A 21,920-nucleotide genomic window follows, 5' to 3' on the forward strand; every position below is an offset into this window, starting at 1 on the left:
CTCTGAGGAATGCCGGCACATGCCAGGCAGCTGGCAGGTCATAAGCAACGGCAAGGAAGCAAGCAGCAGGAAGGAAGCACAAGCAGTTTTGTATTTCCGGGATATCGGTCAGGGATGATGGGGAAGACTGGCAGCAAGTGATGGGAAAGGAGAGCAGAGAGCTTTACAAGAAGGCTACTGGGGAACCTGGGAAAGCAAGGACTTCATCCTGAAGGTCAAAGAGCACCACTGAAGTGTTTCAAAGTGATAGACCAGGAAGTGTATTTAACTGAGACTACGGAGGCAAACTATGGGATTGGGCACCAAGGAAGTGGTGGATCAGAATGAGGAAGAATAAGCAGGAAACAAACTTGGAATAAGCAAAGGAAGAAGACACAACTTGGAGGGAGGGTAGGAAGGAAGTTAGAGGGAGTAGCAGTGCCATTAAAAACGGTGACTAGGGCTAGAGAGATGGCAAAATCCCTTGTTGCTCTGAGTACCTGGGTTCAGACCCCAGCACCTACATGATACCTCATAACTATCCTTTTTTAAAATTTATATAAGTACACTGTAGCTGTCTTCACACACCGTAAAAGGGCATCGGATCCCATTACAGATGGTTGTGAGCCACCATGTGGTTGCTGGGAATTGAACTCAGGACCTCTGGAAGAGCAGTCAGTGCTCTTAACCGCTGAGCCGTCTCTCCAGCCCCTTATAACCATCCTTAACTCCATCTAGTTCCAGAGGATCCGGTGCCCTCTTCTTCGTGGCCACTAGGCATATGTGTGTTGCAGACAAAGCATTCATGCATAAATTTTAAAAATCGTGACTGGAATGTTCATATTTATGAATAGACATTCACAAGGGTGTGGGAGACAGCTCAGTTGGTAAAGAACACTTAAAGTTTGGGTTTGGCTACCAGTACCTACCTATCAGCTCACAACCATCTGCAACTCCAGTCCCAAGGAATCAAACACCCTTTCCCTAGCCTCTGTGGGCACCTGGCACATGTGTTGTACCCACGGCATACATGGAGACAAAACGGTCATACACATTCATTAAATAAATGAATAATTTCAATGTAATTTAAAATTTGTGTCTTAGAGTTTCACTGCTGTGAGCAGACACCATGACCATGGCAACCCTTGTAAGGACAGCATTTAATTAGGACTAGCTTACAGGTTCAGAGGTTTAGTCCATGAGCTGGCAGGAGCATGGCAGCATCTAGGCAAGCAGGGTACAGGAAGAGCTGAGAATTCTACATCTTCATCTAAAGGCTACTGGGAGAAGACTGGCTCCTGTGTGTTTAGGAAAAGGGTCTTAAAGGTCATACCCACAGTGTCACATTTCCTCCAACAAGGTCACACCTCCTAATACTGCCACATTCTGGCCCAAGCATATTCAAACTATCACATTCCACTCCCTGGCCCCCATAGCAAACACATGAGTCTATGGGGGGGGACCACATACTTAGCCATAACATAATAAAAAAATACATTTTAATCAAACTTCCAAAGTCCCCATCCTCTATATCAGTCTCAAGAATGTTAAAAGTCCAAAGTTCAAAGTCTCTTCTGAGATTCATCCAATCATTTAACTGTAATCCCCAAAGCAAGAATGAAAACCAGCTGGGCAAACTCCAAACTCTGCATCTCCATATCTGGTGTCAAAGCGGCCTTCAGATCTCCAACTCCTTTTTCATCTTTGTTGTCTGCAACAAGCGTCTTTCTCCTGGGCTGGTTCGACTCTGTTAGCAGCTTTCCTCAGCAGATAGACTACAGCTCTGTCATCTTTAACATCTCGGGGTCACCAAGTCAACTTCACAGCTTCTTGTTCCAATGTCTGGGATCCACACGTGATCTTCTGGACTCCTCCAAAGGGCTTGCACCACGTCTCCAGCTCTGCCCTCTGTAGCACTCTAACCTCTGACTCCACGCCACTGCTGCTGCTGTTCTTGGTCATCCCATGGTACTGGCATCTCCAATACGCTGGGGTCTTCCACTGCAAATAAGCTTCACCCATAGGCTCTCTTCATGGTGCCAAGCTTCAGCCTCACAACCAAAGCTGCCGAGTTCTGCTGCTTGCTGGGGCGGGGCACGGCCTCCTTTATTACCAGCTTTCTGTTTTCCAACTCCTTCATTGCCTAAGATTGGCTGTCCTGGAACTTGCTTTGTAAATTGACCTTGAACTCAGAGATCCGCATGGCTCTGTCTGCTGAATACTGGGATTAAAGGGATTAAAGGTGCGTACTACCACACCTGGACTTAAGCTTTTCTTCACCTAGAAACTTCTCTGTCCTACGCTGGCCTCAAACTGGGAAATTGGCTTGCCTTTGCCTCCTGAGATTAAAGGCTTGTACCTAAATGCCTGGACCTAAACTTAATTGGGTGAAATCTTGCCCCAAGGTCACCACTCCCTTAATTCAATTTAATATCTGTGAACACAGGGTTCAGCTCCATTTCACTTTCTGGCGCCCTTTTCTATTTTTCCATTCAAAGCTTGCTACACTTGATCAAAATGCTCTTCATGAGACTTAACCAGAGAGCAAAGTCTATGCTGGCAGTTTCTGAGACTCCCTTTGTCAATGCAATTAATATAAATCTCTTTACATTAACCTCAGGCAGACTCTTCAGACAAGGGTTGAAAGCACCACACTCGTCACCAAAATACCACAAAAAGAGTCTATGCCTCATATTGAAATTCTTCTCCACTGAAACCTCTTGGGACAGTTCAAATCACTATCAGCAACAAAGTCTTGCATATTCCTACTAGGATAACCCATCAAGCTCCACTTAAAGGAGTCCACTGCTTTCCAAATCCAAAGTCCGAAAATACACATTCTTCCAAACAAAACCATGGTCAGGCCTATCACAGTAATACCGCAGTCACTGGTACCAACTTCTGTCTTAGTTAGGGTTTTACTGCTGTGAACAGACACCACGACCACAGCAACTCTTGTAAGAACATTTAATTAGGGCAGGCTTACTGGTTCAGAGGTTCAGTTCATTATCATCATCAAGGCAGAAGCATGGCAACATTTAGGCAAGCATGGTACAGAAAGAGCTGGGAGTTCTACATCTTCATCTGAAGGCTACTAGAAGATTGGCTCCTACATGGTTGGGAGGAGGGACTTAGAGCCATGCCCACAGTGATACACTTCCTCCAACAAGGCCACACCTCCAAATAGTGCCACTCCCTGGGCCAGGTATATTCAAACCACCACAAATTGTCAAGGAACTAGAGGGATGGTTCAGAGGTTAAGAGTACTTACTGTTCTTATAGATGACTTGAATTCAGTTCTCAGCACCCACATGACAGCTCAGAATTATTTGTAGCTCCAGTGCCAAGGGATCTGGTGCCCCCTTCTGACCTCCTTTGGAACTGCATACACACAGCACATATACACACAAAGGCAAAACACTCATGACACATAAAAATATTTCTATGAAATTATCAAGTGAATTTGACTGTGGTAACACACAGCTTTAATACCAAGAGACAGAGGATTCAAGTCTCTATGAGCTTAAGGCTATCCCGATCTACATAGAGAGCTCTAGGCCATCCTGGTCTACATAGTTCTAGACCAACTTGGAACTACTACCAGCTACATAACAAAAAGAAAAAAGAAAAAATCAAGCAACAAAAGGACTGAGAGGGGCTGGAGAGATGGCTCAGTGGTTAAGAGCACCGATTGCTCTTCCAGAGGCCCTGAGTTCAAATCCCAGCAACCACATGGTGGCTCACAACCATCTGTAATATACATTAAATAAATAAAAAAATAAAATAAAATAAAATAAAATAAAAGGACTGAGAGTCGGAGATGTCATGGCTCCCTTCTAGGCTGCGGGAGGATGCAGACAGCGTCTCGTTTGTAGTGTAGTTCGCCATGGAGGCGGCTCGTAAAGCACTGGCTGTAGTTGCAGTGCTAGGCGCGGGAGCTGGCGTGGGTTCTATTCTGTTTGCTTTAGTGACCCCAGGAGAACTACAGAAGCAGTTAATGCTGCAGGAGATGCCGGAAAGGGACTCGCGGCGCAGGGACGAAGCAGTCAGGACCAAGGAACTGGTGATGGCTACCCTGAAGGACGCCGCAGCCACGAAGGAGAACGTGGCCTGGAGGAGGAACTGGACAGTTAGAGGCAACGGCAGGCAGGTCAGCATGACACCAGAGCTTGCCCATGGTCGTGGGAATCTGTAAGGCACCTTTCTTGGTGCTCCGGACATGAAGTCGGGATTCAGGAGACATACCAGGACTCTCTCCAAGGCACAGGGAGCTGCGGTTGGGGGAATGCATTTAATGAGCACATCGAGTGACAGGGTCGGATGTGTGGAACCAAAGGAATTAATAAATGCAGTTTACCCATTAAAAAAAAAAAAGGACTAAGAGTCACTATTTCATAATATGTGTGACATTTTATAATTTTCTGTGTGTGCATGGCCATCCACATAGAGAAGTACATGCAGGCATACCAACATAGCCATGTGCACACACATAAACACACACAAAGAAATACAGGGGGTGGACAGTACTCTAATCCCCAGCAGCAGCCCAACTCCTCTTTCCCTCATGCTATTTTGTCTTTCTTCCTCCTGCCCCTATACCCCTAACCTTTCATTTCTTTCTAAGAACGTATTTCACAAATTTCAGTGCATACACTGAATTACCAGGAAACTCCTTTTACTCCACATTCTCAGGCCTGATTCACACTTCTGATTTCTTAGGGTCATGTTCATCCCACCCTGAAAAACCCACCCTGAAAACTCTGGAGTTTGTATCATTCTTGCCACTGACTTGAGCTGAGGGAGATGTGAATGGTGTTGTATCCAAGAATCTCCATTTCCTAAACTGTTGACCCTAATAACCAAAAACAGTCTTGTCAATTCAAACCTCACACACATTCTGGGATAATGAGAAGGTGTCTCTGTAGTTTAAGGCATAGACTGTGGCTGGGTGACTGCCTCCCAAGCCTTTTGTACTTGATTCACAAGTGTGGTGACTTGGTCCCATTGTATACCATAACAATAATTATCACTATCACCACATCAGTAACTGCCATGTGTCAAGCCCCTAGTAAGTTTCAAAACACTGTGCAAAATCTTTTATTAGCATTGTCTTCCTTAATTCTCTGCGGCAAATACTGTCATTATCCCCACTGTCCCAGTGAGGATACTAAGGGAGGTTGCATTCAGGTCATGACCTTGTAAACAGCAAAGCCACTTGAACTGATCTAAGTCATATGGTTTTCCCCATTAATAGTCCTAATGTTCGCCTTCCAAATGTTCCCTATAGCAATAACAACACGGCAACAGTAATAGATTATGGAAATATCAAAGATCAAAAATGAAAAGGTTGGACTGCCAGATGGCTGAGCAGGTAAGTGCCCCGCTGCCAAGCCTGGGTTCAACTCCTGGAACCCAGGTGGAGGGAGGAGAGAACCGACTCCCACAAGTATGATGCAAATTGTCCTTTGACCACCGACTATTGTAAGCACAAACATTTAGTATTGTCTGGCGGGATTTTGAACCTCTGTGGACATTAGAAGTGCAGTTTTGCTATAGAGGGGAGGAGATGTGGATTGTTCTAAGGCTGCCACATTTTACCTTCTTTCATAAAATATTAACTCTAAGTAGACTATGCATCTTTAGGTGTGGAGCTATGGACGTAGCTGAGTGGTAAAGCACTTGCCTCACATGTGTGACAACTCTATATTTGGACCTCAGCTCTGCAAAACTGTAAAACAAAATGTTAGATATGTATGCCATACTGAGGAAGCAATAAAAATGCATGTACAAAAATTACAGAGTCATAGACAAAAGCTAACAAAAAATGGGATATCAAGTATCTAGTCTGAGGAAGACAGGAAAGAAAAGAACACCAAGACCAACCGAAAACGAAGAGCGGAATCAATCCAAATATGTCAACAGTTGCATTAAAGGTAAACAGCCAAGAAGTCTGAGGAGAGGGCTCAGAGGGGGAAAAGTGTCACCACGCAAGCCTGATAGCCTGAGTTCCATCCCCAAAACACGCATAAACCAGGCCCTGAAAAGTGATGGACCACAGTGGTGGACAGTGGTGGACAGTGGTGGACAACAGTGGTGGACAACAGTGGTGGACAACAGTGGTGGACAGTAGTGGACAGTGGTGGACAGGGGTGGACAGTGGTGGGCAGGGGTGGGCAGGGGTGGACAACAGTGGTGGATAGTAGTGGACAGTGGTGGACACTGTTGGACAACAGTGGTGGACAATAGTGGACATGTGCACCTAATGCCCTTGGAGGCCAGAAGAGGGCATCTGATCTCTGACAACAGGAGTCATAGATGGTTGTAAGCTATCATGTGGGTGCTAGGAACTGAGTCAGGGTAGAGTCCAGGAGCAGCCGGTGAGCCGAGCCATATCACAAGGCTGATCACATTTTATCCACAAGAGAAGAACGAGAGAAGTGGGCGAAGGCTATACATCCTCAAGGTGACATACTTCCTCTAGCAGGGCAGCACTTCTTAACAGTCCCATAACCAAACACCAACTTGGGACCAAGTATTCTGCAGGGGACATTGCTCATCTAAACCACAGCACACTGTGCAAGCCTAGTGACCTGAGTTCAGAACCCAGAACCCAGAAAAAGGAAGAAAAAAAACCTGTGTAGTCCCAGCACCCCCTACTGAGACATGAGAAGCAGAGACAGGAGAATAGATAGTTGCTTGAAGGTCAGTTGAGCTCAGCTCAGAAAGCAGTTAAGAGACTGTCTCAGGGAAGGCAAGGACCAACACCCAAAAGTTGTCCTCTGGCCTCCATACTTACTCCGTGCTAGATAGTGTTGTGTCAACTTGACACAACAGAGAGGAAGGAGAAAATAACTCCATAAAATGGAGTTGTAGGCAAACCTGTAGAGTATTTTCTTAATTAGTGCATTGTGAGAGGTGCCATCCCTGGACTGACGGTTCTAAGTATTAAAGGAAAGCAGACTGAGCAAGCCACAAGGAGCAAGCCAGCAAGCAGCACCCCTCCATGGCCTCTGCATCAGCTCCTGCCTCCAGGTTCCTGCCCTGCTTGAGTTCTTGCCCTGACTTGACTTCGATGCTGGAAGTGTAAGCAAAATAAACCCTTTCCAACCCAAGCTGCTTTTGGTCATGGTGTTTCATCACAGCAATAGAAACACTAATTAAGACAAGAACAATGACACATGAACAAGAACACACACACACACACCACTCCTTACCTTAAATAGATATAATAAAATTAAAATAGGAAAAGACATACCACAAAAACCACTAATTAAAAGTGGACAAAGTAGGGTTGGGATTTAGCTCAGCTCAGGTGAGCGCTTGCCTAGGAAGCGCAAGGCCCTGGGTTCGGTCCCCAGCTCCAAAAAAAAAAAAAAAAAAAAAAAATTTTTAAAAAAAGTGGACAAAGTAGAAACCATCACAAGGAATATTTATTACCAGATATAAAGAAGTATATTGCATAGTAACAAAAAGTTCATTTCTATTGCTACACCTACAAGACAAAGACATCATGGTTATAAAAAGTATATGTCCTTAAAACAAATCTTTAAAATACATCACACACACACACACACACACACACACACACACACACACACACACACACACAAAGAACCAAACATGCAATTGCTCCTGGAGTGTTCTGTGTTTCTCACTAACTGGTAGAAGTGCACAGGAAATTGGGAAAGATATAATAAACCTTGGTGCTGTGGAGAAAGTCAGTGAAGTGCTTGCTGTGCAAGCACAGAGACCTGAGTTCTATCCCCAAAGCCTTCATAAAAAGCCAGGCATGCCCTAGCATGTGGGAGGCAGAAGCAGTTGATCTCCAAGTTTGAGGCCAGCCTGGTCTACCGAGCTAGTTTCAGAACAGCCAGGACTACACAAGGAAATCCTGTCTTCAAAAACCAGGGAAAAAAGAGAAGGGGAGGGAGGGGGGAGAAGAAAGATCAAACAAATGAAAGAAAGAAAGAAAGAAAGAAAGAAAGAAAGAAAGAAAGAAAGAAAGAAAGAAAGAAAGAAAATGAAAGAAAGAAAATGAAAGAAAGAAAAATGAAAGAAAGAAGAAAGAAAGAAAGAAAATGAAAGAAAGAAACAGAGACAGAGAGAAAGGAAGGAAGGAAGGAAGGAAGGAAGGAAGGAAGGAAGGAAGGAAGGAAGGGAGGAAGGAAGGAAGAAGGAAGGGAAAGCAGGCTGGACAAGTGGCTCAGCAGTAGAGAGCACCCACTGCCCTTTCAGAGAAGCTGAGTTCATTTCCCAGCATCCACATCAGGGAGCTCACAACATCCTGAAACTTCTGCTCCTAAGACCTCTGAAGACCTCTGCAGGCACCGGTACATGCAAGCACATACTCACATAGACAATACACACCGGTACATGCATGCACATGCCCGCATAGACAATACGCACACATGTAATTAAAAACAAAATAAATCTTTAGAAAGCAGGAGAAAGCAGGGCAGTGGTGGCATACTCTGTTGATTCCATGGGGCTCTCTGCAGAGGCAGGTGGATCTCTGAGTTCAAGGCCAGCCTAGTCTACAGAGTGAGTTCCAGGACAGCCAGGGCCATACAGAGAAATCGTGTATGTAAGTGAGAGAGAGAGAGAGAGAGAGAGAGAGAGAGAGAGAGAGAGAGAGAGACAGACAGAGACAGAGACAGAGACAGAGAGACAGAGAGAGACAGAGAGAGACAGAGAGAGACAGAGGGTCAGAGAGTCAGACAGGGAGAGGGAGGGAGGGAGGGAGAGAGGGAGGGAGGGAGGGAGGGAGGAGACAGGCTAATGGCTCCTGAGAAACAGCACCCAAGAATGACTTCTGTTGTTCACACACACATTCATACCTGCATATACAAGTACACCCACGCACACACCCACACACAGAAACAAGATAACAGAAGCTCTCCAAACTCCCACCAACTTTAGCTGGGTCAACACCGAGAGTACGAGAGTATGATAGCCCCAAACAGCAGTCTACACACCCTTTCAGCTCACACTGATCGCTCTCCAAGGTTGTTGATAGCCTAGGCCACAGAGTAAATGCTAACAAACTTAGACTAATGTAAAACAAGCCGTGAACAATATCCCACCACGTGAATAGAAAAACAAGCATGATGAACTCTTTAAGGTGCGGGAGTTGAGGTGTTACTGTATGTTCGTTTTCAATGAGAGAATAGTGCTAAAGTTTTCCATCCTCGTCGTTTGGTGGATGTGCTGTGTTCCCCTCAACACTAGCCCATGCCTCTCAGGTTGCCCTGTGACTGGCTGGCACCAGACCAGTGGATGTCATATAACTCTGGGTAGTTTTTATAACTTTCCTGCATTGACTTATGCATTAGTGCTTGGCAGCACTGGGCCCAGGAGGAAGGGGGGTGTGAGTCTTAATTGTTTGACTTTCCCCCTGTAGTAATTTTTAAGGATTCATTTGGTTTTTAATTGTGTGTATCTCTGTGTGTCTGTGTAGGCATGTGCACACAAGGCAGGCTTACAGAAGCCAGGGGCATCAGATCTGAGGCAACTGTCACTACAGGCAGTTATGAGCCAACCAAAGGAGTGCTGAGAATTAAACCAGGGTGTCTCAGCCACTGAGCCATCTCTCCAGATGCCTGTGCTAATTAATTTTGATTGTCAACCATATTATATTAAGAAACATCTAGGACATCCATGAGGCGCCCTTGCAGTTGTCCCTGTGAGGGAGTTTCTGGAAAGAACTCATGAGGGAACCCCCATTCGAAATGTGGATGGCACCATTGCCTGACATGGGGGTCCCAAACTAAGTCAAAAAGGAGAAAGGGAAGGCAGCAACTGAGCAAGCACTCCCCTTGCTCGCCTCCTGGTCCGCTCGGATGTGAACAAGCAGCCTCACACTCCTGCTGCCACGGCTGACAGCCCCTTTCACCACTGCCTGCTTGGTCACGATGGATTGTACCCTCAAACAGTGAGCCAAGGTAATCCCTCCCCACCCCACCCCACCCCACCCCACCTTACACCCCCTCTCAGCACGTGACTGGTCAAAGCAATGAGAAAAAGCAAGTGATGGCGCTCTCATCGGAGTTCTACAGAAGCCAGACAGGTGGCAAGTGACATGGTGCCGCAGCCTTTAGTCTCCGCTTTCAGAAGACACAGACCTCTGAGTTCCAGGCCAGCCTGGCCTACACTGTGAGCTTCAAGACTGCTAGGTATACATAGAAAGACCTTGTCTTAAAAGAAAATAAAAAAACAGGACTCATGTCACTAATGCACAGACTTAAGACCCAGCTTTGTCAGTAGCCGTGTGCCCTCAAGAAGCTCCTGTTCCCCTTCCTTTCTGCCTTTATCTCTCACTGAGGAAAGCACTGTCTGTTTCCCTGGCTCTCCTTTTGCTGCCCATCCCCCGCCATCGCGAACCCGGCGCACTGCTGATGACTCTGTGCTCACTGCGTTCTCTCCCCAGCTGCACTACTCAGATGAAGGGATATTCCTACTCACGTTGAAAGGGAAAGAGTGTTACCAGGTTTGAAAATGTCAGAAGAGGAGAAATAGGAAAAAGAGGAAGAAGAGGAGGGGAAAGAGGAGAAGGAAAAGGAAGAGGAGGGAGAGGAGAAAGAGGAGGAGGGGGAGAGGGAGAGGAGGAAGTGGAAGAGGAGGAGGAAGGGGAGGGAAGAGGGACAAACCGGGAAAAGAGAAAGAGAAAATGAAATGGGGGAGGAATTGAGAATATTTTTTAAACACTATACTACCTCAATTTGAGAGATTTCGGGTTTGATTTGACTGAGGTACTGAAGACAGATATAAGGCAGGCAGGCAAAGGAGTGGATGATAAATACTGATACATGTGTAAACAGATAAAAATGGATGGGTAGCTAGATTAGATGATAAATGATAGAAATAGACAGACAGGCAGATAGATAGGGCAAGCAGATAGATAGGTGGATGGATGGACAGACAGACAGGCAGGCAGATAGTCAAAGAAATGGATGGATGGGTGGGTGGATGGATGGATGGATGGGTAGGTGGGTGGGTGGGTGAGTGGATAGATTCAGGGCAGGCAGATGGGTAGATAAAAAAATAGGAAGAAAAGGGAGACAGGAAATGACAGGATACTAACAGAAGTATTCACTTTATCACAGACAGATTTCCTTCAGGATTTTTTGAGTGACAGGAATAAAAATTCAGATTATTTTGCATTGCTCAGCACTTAATAATGCCAAGGGAAGGCCACCGAATCAAGCTTGTTTTACATACTGCATGGGGATAACCCATTTAGCCCTTACAGAAGTGGAAAGGGCTTGGTGAGGTCCTAGATACAAGATCGTAATTGCTTTAGTATGCCGTTGACCACTTGAAAGTTGATTTAGCTCCAGTTTGAGGGGTCTGGTGCCCTCTTCTGGCCTCCTGAGGTACTACATGCATGTGGTGCATGAACATACAAACAAAACACCCACGCACACAAAATTTTAGCCTCTAAAATTTATGAAACATGAGAAACAGAAAATGGACCTGTCTCATGGCATAATCTTGGCTATTGGCCAAGGAAATGGTAATTACTAAACAGAGCATCTGCTATTTAGCCTTCCTTGGCCTCTTACTCACTGCGTTTCCTTGAACAGAGCATGAGCCTCTTTGGGCCCCAAGATTCTTACTTTTTTTTTTTTTTTTTTTTGGTTCTTTTTTTTCGGAGCTGGGGACCGAACCCAGGGCCTTGCGCTTCCTAGGCAAGCGCTCTAACCACTGAGCTAAATCCCCAACCCAGGATTCTTACTTCTTAAAGGAGCATAATGGTAGCCGTCCTTCCCTCTTTACAATGTTATCAGGAAGATAACAAGGGAACATATATGGTACTTTATGTCGGATCACCCCTGTCTGCTGGCCTAGGCCCCTGGTAGTACTCTTTTCTGCTGAACTGTTCTTCAGGACGGGCAAGAAGCCGTGCTCAGGAGGCGGGGATCTTACCAGTCGCACGCAGCCTCTGTAAAGAGCTCTTCCTCAAGCACAATCGTCAGGGCGCAAAACAAATTTATTTGCATTGTGAAACAGTCCGTCTGCTATGCGACAACAAATTAAGCTCCGGGTGACTATTCCTGTAAAACATGTCCTGTGCACAGCACTACTATTATGGGGTGGATAGACCTGGTGAAGAATCAATTAAAAACTCTGACACACGAACTGGAGCCTGAAGACCTGTTTCGCAGGTTTACCCAGGAGAAAATAATCCTGTAACATTAGCGCTTGGAAGCCGATGGAGGCGAGACTTCTGAGACAAGTCCCGGGGTTTGCAGGACAGACCGGCGCTTTTCTGAAGTGCTAGTTAAAGGATTACAGCTTCCCAGTCAGCATCGGGCAGCATGGTGGAGCAAGAGGGGTTACCACCACGTGGGCCACCCGAAGACAACCGTGAGTTCTCTTAAGAAGTGGAGGGATTGGGGCCGTGTGTGTCCTTGCGTTCGTTCCCATTTTGAAGCGAAAGCCAGTGTTGAGGAAGTTAAGAGATATTGAGCTTGAAATGTCTTGCCGTTTTCATCATAGGGGCTCTCCTGTGAAAAGGTAGATCCAGGTCTCCAGAACTGTCTTTTAAAAATAGAGTTGCAGCATTCCAACCAGGAAGAGCCCCACAAAAAAATCAAAGGAGGGGGCTATCAGTGGGCTAGGAATGGTGTTCATTCGGTAACAGCAAGTCGGACGTTCAGTGTTCCCAGGAATTCAGACATCTGTGTAAGCTACCTTCCCAGCTCACCACCTGAGACAGTTCCTGTCTCTCAAGCTGAATAAACACGAGAGAATTTGAGGTTCAGGCAGGATCGCCCCAGACATGGCCTACTCATGAGCGTCAGTGGCAGTCAAAGAAGCCAAGCAGGCCAGGGGAAGTGAGGGGCCAGGTCAGCAGTGGCCACTGCTAAGGCACATAGTATTGGGGTAGAGGGGGTCATCTCTGCTATGCCCTGATTCAGAAGCAAAGAGAGGGGGAAGCTGTGTAAATGGAAGAGTGTAAACAGCATGCTTTCAGACGTTTTGTCAGAAGAAAGAGGCAAAGAAAGCGAACGAACCAGGCATGGGACAAGACTAGGCCTGCCCACTCCTGTGCTGTGCTGGAGAGCCTCTCACGGGTCAGGAATCCGTTCAGTTCATAGTAAGAGACACTTGGCAGTTCTGGTCATGAAACCTGCCCTCAATATCCTTTCTTTTTTTAATATAAAAAGTTGAGGAGGGGCTAGAGAACTCCCTTCTTAGCCAAGAACACACATTACTATGTTTCAAGAAAGCTTTCTGATTCAGTTCTCACTTAAGTTACTTTTTAAAAATCGTGTATTTACTTCTCAGTGTTGGGATGGAGCTTGTGGCCTTGTGCATGAAAGGCAAGCACCACACACACCGTGGAGCCACATTCCCAGCCCTTCAGTTATTATTTAAATCTTTTTTAAAGATTTAGTCATTTTATGTGCATGGGTATTTTGCCAGCTTCTATGTATGAATGTATGTATGTATGTATGTATGTATGTATGTATGTATGTATGTATGTGAGTCTGTGTACCTGATGCTTGAAGAGGCCAGAAGAGGGTGGCAGTTCTCCCTGGAACTGGAGTTACAGATGGTTGTGAGCCACCGTGTGGGTGCAGGGAACTGAACTCAGGTCCTCCAAAAGAGCAGTCAGTGCTGCTAACCACTGAACCATCTCTGAATCCCTGCCCTTTAAATCTAAACCCCCCCCTACTGCTTTTTAACAATGTGTCTTTGAAGAACAATGTGTCTATTAGCTTTCTTCATCTTTGAGGGGTTCTGAATACACAGGGGACTTGGAGTCTTGGAGCTTTGCTGAGGTTCTTGGGAGGTGAAGAATCAGGCCAAGCTGGTGCCTGGCCTCCTCCCTACCCAGGCTGCCACTCTCTCCAGGTCAAGTTCATGTCCTGCCTCCTCCCTACCCATACCACCACACTCTCCTGCAATCAACTGAGCCCCATAGGCCCATACCTATGACTTCATACTTTCTTTACTATTCCATTCCTTTATTTTACTTTTCGTATATGAGTGTTTCACCTGCACGTGTGTACAGGTACCACATGCATACCTGTGCCCTCAGAGGTCAGAAGAGTGATTCAATCAGAGTTGTGGATGGTTATATAACCTGCCCCAGAACCTCTCTGCAAGAGCAACAAGTGCTCCTAACCTCTGAGCAGTCTCTCCAGCCTCAGTTCATAGTTCTCAAGTCATGTTTCCACTAGCAACAAAAAGACTGTGTGTCGCTGAAATATTCGATCGTTTCATTTGGCAGAAGGATGTGATTCCCCATAAAGTTATGAGTTAAGGCAAACCAAGAGGAGAAGCCCGAGAGCATGTAAACCAATCCTCCCACAGTGGTCTTCCCCTCCCTTTGTTGAAAGGACTGGTAGGGGTTTTCCTGGATGGACCTGCTCCCTCTTCCTGCCTGGGTTATCTCTAATTCCAAAGCCTCACCACAGACATTCCACTTCTTCCTTAAAGATAAAATTGTTCGTGGGCTGGGGAGGTTGCTCCACCATTGAAGTGTTTGCCACGCAAGCAGTGAAGAGTAGACTCATCTCCAGAACACACTTTTTTTACATTGTCATGGCAATACATGTATGTGATCCCAGGACTGGCAAGGCTGAGACAGGCAGATTCTTGGGTTGAATGGAGAGCCAACCTACCCTAATTGCTGGCCAGTGAGAGAACCTGTCTCCAAAACAAAAAGAAAGATGGTTCTGAAGGTTGACCTATGACTTAGACACATGTGCGTGCATACGCGCGCGCGCGCACACACACACACACACACACACGCACACACGCACACACACACACACACAAACACACACACCAGCCCTTCTAAAGGCAATCCAATCCACAAGCACTTATTAAATATCTTTGTGAAGCCCCTGTACCAGGTACTAGAAGTTGACACATGAATTCCAGACAATCTCTGCCCCCAAATACCTATGCGATCTGTTATAAGGATATCTCATAGTTTACTATGACATATATTCTTTTAAATATACTGTTATGGTTAGAAAAGAAAAGAAAAAGTCTGGTAGGTTTTTTATGTGTTAAATATTGAACTGCCCTGTGAGCCAGCAAGGTCAAGGGTAGATATAGATTATGTCTCAGAGTATATAAAATAGATGCTCAAACATGTGGACACATATATGCATCATTCAAAAGATAGGGGTAACCCAAATGCCCATTAGTGGGTCACTGGGTAAATCAAATGTGAACTATCCAGACAGGAGACTATCAGTCCAACCTCTGCCATTAAAGAGAACAAGACTCTGAGACACTCAACCATGTGGATGAAATTTCAAAACATTAAACTAAGCAAAACAAGCCAGACTCAAAAATCTGGAACTATATGAGTTGATGTATAGAAGAGGCAAATCTATAGACAGAATGCAGATTGCTTACTGTAGGGAGCCAGAAGGGGAGGGTTCTTAGAACAGATTTCCTTTGGGAGTGATAAAAATCCCCAGGAACTAGATTGCAGCTGTACTAACACGTTCCTTGTTTCTGTGACAAAGTAGCAATTTAGGGAAGAAAGGGTTTACTTCAGCTCGCAGTTCTAGGGTCAGGTGCATCCTGACTTGAAGGGCACAGCAGCAGGAGCATGAGGCCATTGCATCTGCAGTCAGGAAGCAGAGAGACCAATGACTGCCTCCCCTTTCGATTCAGGCTAGACCCCAATCCACAGTTAGGAGGGGCCGTCACACCTCAGATAACCCAAACTAAAACAGACCCAGAGGTCTGTCCCCTAAGTGATTCTAGACCCTCCCAGGTTACACAGCATTGCAAATGAACTAAACGCCAGAGAATTCATTTATTTAACACCGTGCTGACCAGTTTTGTAGCTGAGGAAAAGCAACGTCTCCATAAGATCAGGCTGTAGGCAAGCCCGTGGGGCATAGTTTTTCATTGGTGACATGGGTGGGGCTGCCCCCAGGCTGGCAGTCCTGTGTCTATAAGAAAGCAAGCTGAGCAAGCCAGTAAGCAGCACCCCTCCATGCCCTCAGCATCAGCGCCTTCCTCCAGGTCCCCACCCTGTTTGAATTCCTGCCCTGACTTCCTTTGATGATGAACAGTGATGTGGAAGCATAAGTCAGATAAACCCTTTCCTCCCTACGTCGCTTTGGTCATGGTGTTTCGTAACAGCAAGAGGAACCCATGGTTAATTCTAGGACATGTGGATTTTACCTGAATTATAAACAAAGAAAGGGGAAGGTAGACAAAGTGGGGAGGGGAGGCTCTAAAGAAGCTGTGGGGAGTGAGGAAATTAACTGGAGAGAGGATCAGCTCTTTTCAAGTCAGGATGACCAGGATGACATTGGGTTTGGTTGTAAGAGAAGCAGAATGGCCAAGCAAGAGAATGACTTGACTAGACCCATGGTTTGCACCAACGTTTGAGTAGAAGGCTGACGAGTATGAAAATGGATTCTTACGAAGGATTCAACATGCGAAGGCTGCTAGCCCAGTGATCAATCATAAGAATATCCCAGGTGTAAAACACTGGCCAGATCATGTTGTCATCTACAGCACTAAAAATACCCTGTGCCAAATTCAAATCCAGAAATGCTAGCTGGGGGGGAGTACTTTTCGAACTGATTTTTAAAACACCACAATCCCATCGTTTAACACACCCCACGAGCTTTGGCATCCAAATTAGCCTACTTCCTCTTCCTGTGGGGATTACTCATAAAATCTTGTCCCGGCAACGACACCTCACCAAAGCAGCAAGCCTATTTTTGATGGGAACAGAAGGCAGTCAGAAGGCAGGTTTGGAAGCGGAGCTCGGATGCAAAGCTGGCTCGTCAGGTTTGGTCACATCAGCATGCTGACAATAACGCACACTGGCTTTGTCAAAACGGCCAAACGGTTAGGCCACTTGTTTATACAGAGTCAGAACTGAACGAGAGCTGGAGAGATGCCCTAGCTCTTCTTAAGAACACTTGTTCCTGGGCTGGAGAGATGGCTCAGTGGTTAAGAGCACTGGCTGCTCTTCCAGAGGTCCTGAGTTCAATTCCCAGCAACCACATGGTGGCTCACAACCATCTGTAATGGGATCTGATGCCCTCTTCTGGTGTGTCTGAGGACAGCGACAGTGTACTCATATAAATAAAATAAAATAAATCTTAAAAAAAATGAACACTTGGTCCTCTTTCAAAGGACTGGGTTCCTAGCACCCACACTGAGCAATTCACAGTTGCCTATGATTCCAGCCGTGGGGAGTCGGATGCCCTCTTCTGGCCTCCGTGGGTCCCACACCTGTGTATACACACAGAAAAGGAGACACACAGATACATAATTGAAATAATTCTTTTTACAGTTTTTGAATGAAGACAGAACAAAACTTTGATCTGTTTCACACCATGTAGCTCTAACATCAATATGTCCCAACAGAGCCGATCCGGTCACACGGTGGGTGGGACTCAGACCTTAATCTCGTTATGATGAATTTGTCTGCCAGCTTCTCTTGTGCTAGAGAAATCAACCACTCAGAGAGAAAACCAGGGCCCAAGGGTTCTTCTGGATTCTCGGTGATAAAACCAGAACGTCTAAGCAGCGGGTTTCCAATGTCACCGAAACCTTTGCCAAACTCCTCCTCGGGCACAGCCTTGGTTTGGTTTGGAAAGTGCAAAGGCAGCAGAGCCACAGCGTGGAGGGAAGGGCATCTGCTATGCATAACGGAGAAGAAAGACAGTGGACCCCACTGGCCACAGGTTTCCCGTGAACAAGATCCTAAGGCCCTATCCATGTCTGTGGATTCAGACCAGTCAAAAACATTCAGGAAAAAGCATGCAGCTGTCCTGATCACTAAGAGCCTCCTCCCTGTTAGTCTGGGAGCGAGACCTCAGGGTTCTCCTAAGCATGTGGTTAGGCATTCTAGGTATGCGGTTGGAGCGTACAAGAGCACTGCACACATTACGTGCGTCGACCAAAGCATTCTACCTGAAGGACTTGAACATCCAGGAGTCTCTGGAAGAGTCCTGGAGCCAATTCCCTATCAGTATGAAAGGCTATCTGTGCATTCAGAAAAACAAGAGTTCAACTGAGTTCTCAGACTCTCCATTTCGAGTGTGTACCCTCAGCATGTGGTGGTTTTCGGGCAGGCTGTGGGAGAATTTTTTTTTCCTTTTCTTTTCCAAGCCATCCGGTAAACAAATCCTCCTGGGGTCCACCATGTCCTAGGCTGGGCTTTGGGATGCAGAGAGAAAGCTGGTCCAGGACACTCTGTAGAGGTGCACACAGGCTGAGCAGTAGGATGTAACCTGTCTCTCACAATGGGACTGATAATTACAGGTCCCAACATCTAAGAGTGAGAGGTTTGCAAACATTATCTCACATTCTTACAGGAAAAGGCGCGGGGAGAGTATTATTATCCCCGCTTTAAAGATAAGGAAACAGAGGCATCAGGAAGTCGTGGAATGCAGCCAAGGCCACCCAGCCAGAACTAGCAGAACAAAATGCAAGCCAAGGCTTCGAACAAGGTCACTCAGCTCCAATGTCTCTGTCATTCCGTTGGTCCCAGGGCCCCTTTCAGTATGAGCAGAATTAAAAAGGAAGGAAGGAAGGAAGGAAGGAAGGAAGGAAGGAAGGAAGGAAGGAAGGAAGGAAGGAAGGAAGGAAAGAAGGAAGGGAAGGAAGGAGGAAGGAACTATGAACTTAATTCATACAGCACCCACATCCAGCTCGTCTGCATTTAGCACACACCGTAGATAGCAAATCAAAGGCATGGACCGCTTACCTCTGCTGTTCTGCATAGACTGGGATCACAGGGCCAAGAACAATGAAGGCCAAAAGCTCAACTCCGGCTAACCCGATGTGGTGAACGAAAAGGCCTGGAACTCAGAGAGAATCCCAGTTGAAAGGCTATTAGCCACGTCACATGCTGCAAATTGCCAACAACCAGCTGTGCGTCTATTAAGTTTAAATGCGATAGACTTGGGTGTTTATGTCGACGGTGATTCTCCCTCTGCTCCTTATGGTGGTGGTGAAAGTGGCGAAGTCGTCCCCTGGTAACGACGTCGTAAACTGGTGCTGCCTGTTTGGCAAATGCAACATGTAACAACGACTGTAAAGTGTTTTATCACCAGGGACGGAGTCATGCCATTTACAGGAGGCTGTCCTGAAGAGGTGATTCAACGGAAGAGAAAAATTAGACGCGCAGAAGTGTCTACTACGTCTGGAAGTGGAAAATATTGAGAGCACTAAGTAGACATGGTGATACGGTGACCTTATGAAGACTCATATGCCCAAGCTCACCTGCTTGGGGCTCAGGGGTTAAGAACACGGCCTCTGGGGCTTACATTCAGTGTACTTGGCTGTGCAACTCTGAGAAAGCTGACTTGACGGCTGGATGCCTCCCGTTCCTCATCTGAAGAGATGGGGATGATAACAGTATCTACTTCGTGGGGTTGCTGGGAAGATCAAATGACTTAATTACGTTCATTAAAGGGCTTTTAATAGTGCCTCTCCATAGATTGATATCACCGTTTTTAACATGCAAATGAAATGGCCTGATACTCCCACCTCATCTGGGTGAGGCTGTCTTTCTCCCCGCCTCGGGCCTTGATATCCTGAGATAAATCCAAAACCCTTGGGGCGTTTCTCCAACACTATTTGCTGTCAGTACAGTATTTTTTTTCCAGGCTTTAGGAGAAAGAAGGAGTGCGCTTAGCTCACTTGTACTGTCCACTCAGTGGCGCCTGTAGTTGTTATTCTGTTATTGAGACAGGTGATCTATGGCCTTTCTTCTTTTTAATTCTCTCTCTCTCTCTCTCTCTCTCTCTCTCTCTCTCTCTCTGTGTGTGTGTGTGTGTGTGTGTGTGTGTGTGTGTGTGTGTGTACACATGATCACAGTACTCACATGGATGTCACAGGAGTTAGTCCTTCCCTTCCATCATATGGTGTTCTGGGGATCGAACTCGGGTTGTCAGACTTGACAGCAAGCACCTTTACCCACCTAGCCATCTTGCTGGTCCCCAGTGTCATTCTCGAATTTCCACTATCATCCTTAGCTTTTGCTCTTTTATAGTAACTCTGCCATACCCATGCCTGGACGGACAGTTCAGTATACATAGGAATGCACACATATGCACAGACGTGCACATGCGTGCCCAGCTGCCTTCGGCCAGTTCCTTTTTCATGGGGCCTGAGTCCTGTTGCTGAGTTCCAGGGAGTTCCTGTCCTCCCTCTCCACTCTGCATTTCCTGCCTTACAGAGTCATTCTTTCAGGAGACAACCTCGCCCCAATGGTAGCAGACAGCATTTCTTGAAAGTCTGACGCTCTCTGGGTATTTCAAGTTTCTGAGCAGTTCCCACAATGTATCTTTGACATAGACACCACTGTTGGAACTGGAGCCTGTGAAAGTCTTGTATGTCTCATTTTAAAGATGTATGTATGTATGTATGTATGTATGTATGTATGTATGTATGTATGCATGTATGTATGTATGTATTTATGCAAGTGAGTGTTTTCCTGAATGTGTGTCTGTGCAGTGCATGCAAACACGGAGCTCTCAGAGAGCATCAGATCTCCTGAAACTGGAGTTATAGATTGCCGTGAGCTGCCAGATGGGTGCTAGGTATTGTTGAAAGACCCCATAGTGGCCTCACCTCAGGAGCGCAACCCACAGAGCACAGATTGACAGAGTGACTGCTGCAATAGCATGAGGTTTTTTAATCCACGTACGTGGGGTTGCTCATCCACGCAGGGAGAGGCGACCCCGAACCCAAAAAGCACACATCTTTTATTAGTTGCAGAGCAACAGGGTTAGCTGGCCCATTCTCATTGGTGGTGCACAGGACAAAGGATCTGGTCAGGTATTGGCTGGCCTGCTCAAGGGGCTGTTCTTGGCTCAGTTGGTCACTTTCCTCATGCAGCCGTACACCTGGCCTTGGTGAATCACTGGGAAAGGGCTAAGTTGGCACTTCCTTTAGAGGGAGGGGTGAACTGGGTGGCCGGGCAGGGTCAGGATGACATCTTGAGGTTGTTCTTGGAATTTACCACAGGGAGGGGTAGGGGGGTCTTTCTGAGAACAGTTGTTTTTTGTTTTGTCTTGATTAGCTTAGTCAGAATCTTGATCACCAAAACTTTATCATATTACTGGGCATCATGATGTCAGATGTATCTCTCAGAAAGGTCACAAGTTTGTCATAGGCATCTTGACCACCAGATGTATTTCTCAAAACCTTGTTTTTATAACTTTGTTTTTCGCATCTATGAAACTTTATTTCTTCAGTATTGAACTTGGGTCCTCTGATAGAACATCCCAAATTTTTAACCACTGCTTCATCTCCAGCCCCAAAAGTCTCATATGTTAAGGAGTCTGTTAGAGACACACCCCCCATGCATCAGAACAAGATGATATTTTGACTACGTTTGTCCATCTCCAAGCCCACACTTGGAACCGTGGCTCTCACCTGCCTCCCCAGGCAGGGGTACAAGCAAGAAGCTTAGACTCATTGATGACAAAGCCAAGAGCAAGTTTGTGTCGCCATAGTCAGAATCTTCACACAGGGTTGTGTCTGCAGATAGAAAAGCCTTGAGACAACTTGCTGTGCAAAGTGAGAAAGCCACATAGTTTAGTCGTAAATAGTTGCCTCTGATCATGGTTGTTGCATGGGCCCCATAATTTTAGTCCTAAAAAATTTACCCTCTGCTTAAGCGATGGCTCAGTGGTTATGAACATGTCCTGATCTTCCAGAGGATCGGAGTTTCATTCCTAGCACCCACATCAGGCACCTCAGAACCATCTGTAACTCCAAAAAGTCCAGTTTCATCTTAGTGAACACTGAGGAGTTTAGTCCACATTTAGTGCAAAAGACCTGGGAAAGCAAGGGCTAAAGGTGGGTGGAGTTAAGAGGACCACCACCCGCTCTAAACCTATATTAAAAACAAACTAACTCAACTTGGGTTGGTGGTACACACCTTTAATCCCAGCACTTGGGAGGCAGAGGCAAGTGGATCTCTG

General features: G+C 46.2%; 1 protein-coding gene across 1 annotated transcript; it reads left to right on the forward strand.

The window, feature by feature from the left end:
* The first annotated feature begins 3,841 nt into the window (after positions 1–3,841).
* On the forward strand, positions 3,842–4,343 carry LOC116888539 (ubiquinol-cytochrome-c reductase complex assembly factor 3-like). Its single transcript, XM_032889848.1, has one exon. The coding sequence runs from the start codon at positions 3,866–3,868 to the stop codon at positions 4,172–4,174; it is 309 nt and encodes a 102-aa protein (XP_032745739.1). The 5' UTR covers positions 3,842–3,865; the 3' UTR covers positions 4,175–4,343.
* Positions 4,344–21,920: the final 17,577 nt, after the last annotated feature.

Source organism: Rattus rattus, chromosome 1 (assembly GCF_011064425.1).
Source record: "Rattus rattus isolate New Zealand chromosome 1, Rrattus_CSIRO_v1, whole genome shotgun sequence".
Taxonomy (NCBI): domain Eukaryota; kingdom Metazoa; phylum Chordata; class Mammalia; order Rodentia; family Muridae; genus Rattus; species Rattus rattus.

Excerpts from the sequence above, each read along its gene's own strand:
- LOC116888539 (XM_032889848.1), top strand. The coding sequence starts at position 3,866 with ATGGAGGCGGCTCGTAAAGCACTGGCTGTAGTTGCAGTGCTAGGCGCG.